This window comes from Triticum aestivum, chromosome 3B, assembly GCF_018294505.1.
Source record: "Triticum aestivum cultivar Chinese Spring chromosome 3B, IWGSC CS RefSeq v2.1, whole genome shotgun sequence".
Lineage (NCBI taxonomy): Eukaryota > Viridiplantae > Streptophyta > Magnoliopsida > Poales > Poaceae > Triticum > Triticum aestivum.
Genome location: NC_057801.1, coordinates 52,985,057 through 52,992,048, shown reverse-complemented (window position 1 = coordinate 52,992,048; position 6,992 = coordinate 52,985,057). Strand labels below are relative to the sequence as shown.

At 43.2% G+C, this 6,992-nt stretch overlaps 1 protein-coding gene across 3 annotated transcripts; it reads left to right on the top strand.

Annotated features, from left to right (window-relative positions):
• Positions 1-309: 309 nt before the first annotated feature.
• Positions 310-6,171, top strand: LOC123068527 (uncharacterized). Of its 3 annotated transcripts, none has more exons than XM_044491115.1 (9): positions 310-790; positions 892-964; positions 1,129-1,202; positions 1,320-1,811; positions 2,289-2,345; positions 3,394-3,547; positions 3,993-4,553; positions 5,055-5,113; positions 5,760-6,171. In XM_044491115.1, exons 1-7 carry the CDS (start codon positions 602-604, stop codon positions 3,998-4,000), a joined length of 1,047 nt encoding a protein of 348 aa, XP_044347050.1. In that variant the 5' UTR covers positions 310-601; the 3' UTR covers positions 4,001-4,553; positions 5,055-5,113; positions 5,760-6,171. The 3 variants fall into 3 exon arrangements, with proteins under 3 accessions (XP_044347050.1, XP_044347049.1, XP_044347048.1); XM_044491114.1 differs by having other exon boundaries at positions 5,714-6,171; XM_044491113.1 differs by having other exon boundaries at positions 5,055-6,171.
• Positions 6,172-6,992: the final 821 nt, after the last annotated feature.

The following is a 6,992-nucleotide window of genomic DNA, read 5'->3' as shown; positions in this document are numbered from 1 at the left end:
GCTTGCAAGGACAGAAATTCGAAAATACTCCTACTAAATATTCGATGTCAGATTTTTAGGCATGATGAATCTAACATTTTTTTATGATAATTTATACTCGTGCAATGATGGCAAATTCAACTTGCAAGCAAGACAATTTTCTTATAAAAAAAAAGAACTGATGTAGATTTGTCATGCTAAAAAATCTAACGTGATATTTGTGGTGGAGTCTTAACTTTTTTGGAGTGTGTAAATTCTGTATTGAATTTGGCCCCACGAGGCAGTCTCACTCACTGATTCACGCTGAGAATGGGGAGCGACGGTCAAGGAGTGAAGTGAAGCAAGGCAGAATCTTCTCCTCCCAACTCGCCTCGCGCCACTCCGCCACCCTCCTCTCGCTCCCGCCGCCAGCCCGCCATCGCCATGGATGGATGAGCTTGCTTGCCCTGTCTCGTCTCCGAGTAACCCAAATCCCTCACGCGCACCACACCATCAGACCCCTCGCTCCGCTAGCTTCCCGTCAGCACGCATTGCATCGAGCTCCTCTGCCCTCCTCAGCTCTCAGGTCACTCACTGCTAGCTCACCGGAGCGACCGAGGAAAAAAATCCAACTGCCGTCCCCATGAGCGGCGGCGTCTCGGGCGCGGCCTCGCCGGAGGTCGGAAGCGGCGACGAGTGGCCGCGCATCTTCGACCGGGTCGAGGCGCTGCTGCCGCGGGTCGAGGAGCTCGCCGCCGACCGCGCGCGCAGCAGGGCCCACCAGGAGTCGTCGGAAGCCCGCGAGAACGCCCTCCATGCCCGCCTCCTCCAGGTGATCCACGACCTCGTTCTTACCTAGGGTTTCCATTTTTATTTACCTGGCATTGCTCCTTGTCTGATGCCTGATGCTGCCTATTGTGCTGCCGCGGGAAGGCGGAGGCGAGCAGGAGGAGGTGGAAGGCGGCCTACACGGAGCTGCCTCCCGGTGCCAATCCCAAGCTCGCCGGTAAGCAATCCCTCCTCTTCTGAGGATAATTCGGCAGAAAAGGGGATCTATGTCTTCCCCTTCCCGTGAATTATTCTCGGTGGAAAACTTTGCACCCTTGATGATTTTGATAGAATTTTTATTTGCTATCCATCATACTACCATTGCGTTTGTGTTCAATGTAGAACTTCAAGAAAATGACTTGGTGGATTCCAAAGCCTGTGAAGGGATTATTTATGCCGGTGGCTCTGATCCAGAGGTACTTAACACCAGTTTCGGAACTCAAAAGCATTCGCTCGGTCCAGCTTGTGCATGGCATTGATCCTTTTCTTAACCATTTGTTTCGCATCCACCCGCGCTTTGTTATAAATGCTAGATACAACAGGGGGGCTCCAGAAATGGCCGACAGTTCAGTCAGAACAACGAGGATCATGAGGACACCGCAAGAGACTTGAAAGCAGAACTAAATAAACTGAAGCAAGTTTATGGGACAATGAGCTCAAAAAAGGATAAGGAAGTTTCTGAATTACTTGTAGTGCAGAATTTCCTGTGGAACCAATTGAGGACAATGGACAAGGACAACACAGCGCTCCTTAAAATGAAAGAAGTGGAGGCAGCTCAAGCTACTGAAGCAGCCCAAAAGGTTCAGCAGAATGTAGAGGAGCTGCAGGTGGCTGCCCGAAATAAGGATGCTGAGATTGACAGATTGAGAGCAGAGGCTGCTAATGCAAAAACAAGGGTACTGGTTCTTGAGGGTAAGCTGCTGGAAATGCAATCCTTGGTTAAGGAGAAGAACGATGAAATACAAAAAATCAGAAGTGGGCAACCTGAGAGTCTGAAATGCAAATGCGCCTCTTCTCTATCAAATGTAAGTACTTCATTTCCAAGTATATGGCCAGCTCATACTAAACCCTGGTTTCTTTTACGTGGTGTATGTTTAGAGACCTTGTCTTGCAATGCATACATATATAGTCAATGTGCACTGTTGTGTTTATTCGTGAACCTCCTCAATCAATTGAAACAATAATTAAATGCAATGTTTATCTGTCTAGAATCATATATTTCACTGCCTGCTACTCCCTCTTTAAAGAAATATAAGACCGTTTAGATTACTAAAGTAGTGATCTAAACGCTCTTATATTTCTTTACGGAGGGAGTCCTATATAACTTTCTTGCTGAAAAAGTACAATAATATAAGCATCCAGATTCTTGGTAGACTGCACATGAGTCTTGTGTTGCTGAAAAAGTATAACTATGTTTGCTTTGCTTTACATGAAATCTGATATCTATATAGGATAATCTGCTTGTGTGAGGTGCTAACAAACCAGAGTCTGTTTTGTAACAGGAGACTAGTCAAAAGCGCAGGAAGCTTACCAACGAGATGCATTTTGGACAGTGCACGGTAAGTTTTTGTTTCACTTGCCTTTACTCACTTCCGGCTCTATCTTTGCTTGATGCGTCCCAGATGCAACATTTGTGTTATAAATTTCCTCAAGATCTAGTTGATTTTATTGGTTAGTTTGCTGCTTAACAATTTTGCAGTGCTATCTTTCTAGTAGGAATCTAGTAGATCTGAATGTTCATGTTCCTTACAAGATAGCCGTTTCATCCACCTTTTGTCATCCGAGAGGATCCAACAATTGCTGATGGACTCACTGATCGCTTAACCTTATACACGAGAATGTGGTCATGATGGTCCTTCTATGATTATAACACCTGAAACCTTCATGCTTCTGTTCACCAACTAACATTGCCCCAAACATGTTTCTGGCTGGTCCCTCATCCAATTTACAAATTGTCGACACTTAGTTGACCAAAGTTGAAATTTAAGTTATGATATTCTAAATCATAAAACATCTGTTGATCTCGGTCTCTAGTAGAGTCTACCCTATGGCGGGTGATCTTGAATATATTTGTTAGGTTATATTTTTATTTTTGTATTTACAGTCGGTGGATTAATTTGGAGGGGTGACGCATTGTATATGGGGTTGGTTTCATAGGATTTTTCAGATCTGAGGACTGCTTAGATTGTCAATGTCAAGCTCGTTCATGCTTGATTCCTATCTACAAGAAGGAAACGACTAATCTGTAGGGTTCTCGGGTGGTGTCTCTTTCTCATTATCTATCAACTTTGTGTAAGATACTTGATTTTTTTCAAAAAGAAAATGTTCCATATCTATGAAGAACCGACAACATAGCCCAAATATAGTCCTGATGTTTATATTTATCACTAGCTTCCTAGTTGTTCTGATCTTAACACGATGAATTACCCCATGCAACACCAACTGTTATCACCGTGCAGCCGATTTATTAGTTGCGGTTAATGTGTAAATTTCTATTTTGGTTCTACTATTTGTTAGAATTGCTACTGTTCTTTTCATTTACCATTTGGTAGTAGATGAAAGTTATTTGTCTAAGATGCAAATGTTTTTGTGTGCTGTTTCAAACAGACTAGAAAAAAAAGCAAGGGTTGCAACTTCCCTGGTATGCATCCATTGGCGAAAAAGAACCAAGTATCGTTGAATTGTTGGTTGATGCTGTTAGAGCATGAAGATTTTTACCGTTATATTCCTCAGTGTGGTGGAGGTTATGTACTTGCCAGAGGTAATGTTATTTTCTGTTGCATTTTGTGATGGGGATGACTTAGTTGCAAACAACTTTTTAGCTGCAAAAATCTAAAAAATAAATCATGTTCCCACTTGTACCCACCAGCTGTAAAATGACTTGTTGATGGTGTGAGTGTGTGTGTGTGTGTGTGAGGGGGGGGGGGAGCATGTGTACTAAATTAAATATAAACAAACAGAGTGACACACCATTGTGGCATAGTTAAAAAAGAGGCACGCTAAGCGAGTGCTTAAGTGCACCTAGGCTCTAGGTGATAGCAAAACGCTTAGCGCATAAGCATGCACTTTGGTCAGAAAAGCGCAAGGAGGTGGCAAAACACACAATTAATGCCTATCGCTTTTTTTAACTATGCATTGTAGCTCCTACGATGGTATTTATGAAGTTGTTCTTATCCTACTTTCTTTGTGCTTATCTTTTTTTTCAGGGCCATGAAGCATATCTTGATGGAATGCGGTTATCTGATAGTTGCCCATGTGATCGGATCAAAGACCTTAAAGCTGTAGAGCTTTGCAGAATTGAGGGTCTTGGTTATTCAGCTTATGGTGAAATCTGTTGTACATTAGCACTTAAATTCATTGATGACACTTCAAGCGGATTTGGCAAACAGTTTATAATCACATTGCTTGAGCTGGCTGACTTTTCTGATTTTCTTGTGGAAAGAACACGGTTTGAAGCTACTATTGTGCAGAACTGGACTATCAGAGATAAGTGCAAAGTTTGGAGCATGGATGATGGAGAGGAAGAACGAAGTTGGTGGGAGGGACATGTGTTGGCAATAACACCTGATTCGCCTGATTTTCCTGAGAGTCCATGGCTTAAATATGCTATACAGTTTTATGATGGCTCTGACTTTCTGTATAGCCCCTGGGAGCTCCATGCTGCTGGCCCATTGGTTCCATGGAAACATCCACATATTGATTCCAGTATCAGGAATAAACTGTTATCAGCAGTGACCACTTTACAGAAAATGTCTCACAAAAACCAGGTAAAGTCCGAAAATCCAACTCGGTGCCTAGGCTCATCTGCTCCCGCTCAGAAAAAAAAATCAAAAGAAATACTAGAAAATTCAAAAAAATCCAAATGTTTTTTGGGTGGTAGATAATTTGATGCGTGAGGTCCGCTCTAAATTTCAACTAATTTGGACATCTGAGCAGCTCTCTGCAAAAAAGACAAATCGGGTCAAAACAGTGTGTGAACAGTTAACACTTTTACAGACCACGATTTTTTTTTTTGCCGAGAGCTGCTCAGATGTCTAAGTGAGTTGAAATTTGGAGCGGACCTCACGCATAAAATTATCTACCACCCAAAAAAAAAACTTAGAATTTTTTAAATTTTTCTAGCATTTGTTTTGATTTTTTTTCTGGTAGGGGGTGCACATGAGCCCGGGAGCAGAAACTCCGCGTCCGATAAAGTCAATCTATTCTTCATTTTGTTTACACTCTTTGATTACTCGTTGATTTGATGAAATTTTGTTATGGATCTTCAGGATTACTATGGTGTTCTGAAGTTGGATACTGTTGTAGGAGAATCAGATTTCATAAACAGGTAACTCCTTTATGGTTGGCAAATCTTGTGGCATGCATGAAACATAGATTTTGCTAATTGACATTCTGTCATTAAAGTCAAAGAAATGCTGTGTTGACCTGCTGGCTGTGCCTCAACAAGTCCCATTTTCCATTTCAATTATGAGGCATAGTTGTTAGAATACATTTATTTAAAACAAGGTGTTGCATTAAATTGTTATGTTATTTTATTATCTGTTTCGTCAATATATATGCTAATAGGATGAGCATCTAGAATATCAGAAGGCCCTGTGTAAATTTGTATGAATGTTTATTTCATACTGAATCTTCATAGTACTTATCCTTGCAAGGGTTGTTGCTGTATTACAGATACTCCTACACATTGTAGAAGTATGTTTCTGAGAATTGGTGCCTCCTTTCCTCAACATTGTTGGTTTGGAAAACTGTTTCACACGGAGTATAATTGATGCTTTTTATCTATGAAGTACTCCCTCCCTCCCATAATATAAGACGTCATTACATCCATTATACTCACATATTGGATTTAATAACGTCTTTATTATGGGATGGAGGGAGTTAACATACATCTAAGAAATATATATTTTTGTCTGCACAAATTTAGGTTTCCTGTCCAGTTTTCCATCGAAGTGATCAGGGCAAGACTGCAGAACGATTACTACAGAACTCTGGATGCTGTCCAACATGATGCGACTGTGATGCTTGCCAATGCCAAGTCTTGCTTCTCAAAGAGCTCTGTAATGACCAAAAAGATCCACAGGCTATCAGAGTGGGTCAATGATAACATTCAATCGCTGTAGGGAAAGGTGCTTCTGTGCACTCCATTGGCATCCGTCCTTTTTTTCCCACCTGAATTTACCTATCAGCCAGTGAGACGATCCTTACGTGTGTTACCTTTTGTTAGAGGAATGCTCCAAAGTTTTTTTTTTTGAAAGATCCAGCGTCATACTGGCATTTCATTGATAAGCAGGAAGCAATGGAGAAAATACAAAGGGCGAGGTGCAGGTCCTAGGACCAGTTTTGTTACAACACTGTAACCTCGAAAACAAATGTTGGCCTAAACTTTCATGGTGGATCCCAAAAGGGTCGCTCCAGATGAATTGCTCCTGCTTGACGCCAAAGCTCGATGGCATGTTCAATGGCCTTGATGATGTCCTGCGCTGAAGCTGTCTTTCCTTTGAACACACACCTATTCCTTTCTTGCCAGATTTCCCAGCAAGTTAACAGCATGGTGGCGTTGCTGGTCCTTTGTTGTGCTGGCCGGGTATTTGCAGCCATCCGTTGGAGTATGGCGATGGCGCTTTCATCTTGCACCTGTTGCCGTGGGTGCAAGCGCCGACACCCACGTCTTGCGGCTACCTTCTCCCACACCTCCTGGGCTAGTGGGCAGCTCCAGAAGAGGTGGTGCGCTGTCTCCAGGTTGCGTACACAGAGCGGGCAGAAATAGCAGTTCGGCCAACCACGCCTTTGTAGCCTGTCGCAAGTCCACAGACGGTTTTTCGGTAGGAGCCAGGAGAAGATCTCATCCAGGAACCTTTGCTTCCCAAATCAACTTGTGCCAATCAGCTAGTAATCTGCCCTGGAATTGCACGGCGTAAGCCGAGCTTGCCGAGTATTGTCCCCTAGCCTCTAGATTCCACCTAATCTGGTCAGTACTCCCTTCTGTTAGCACTGTCGGCGCGATCTTGCGGTGCAGCCTGACAAATTCTAGTAGCAGAGGTTGTAGGTTTCCGTGCCGCAGGTCTTTTATCCAAGTATCATGTGTGAGAGCCTCGCGCACCATCCTGTCTTTCCGCTTGGAGTGCGAGTAGAGGAGAGGGAAGGAACTGGCCAGGGTGCACGGCCTGCACCAAGGGGAGTGCCAGAAGAGTGCCTTCGCGCCA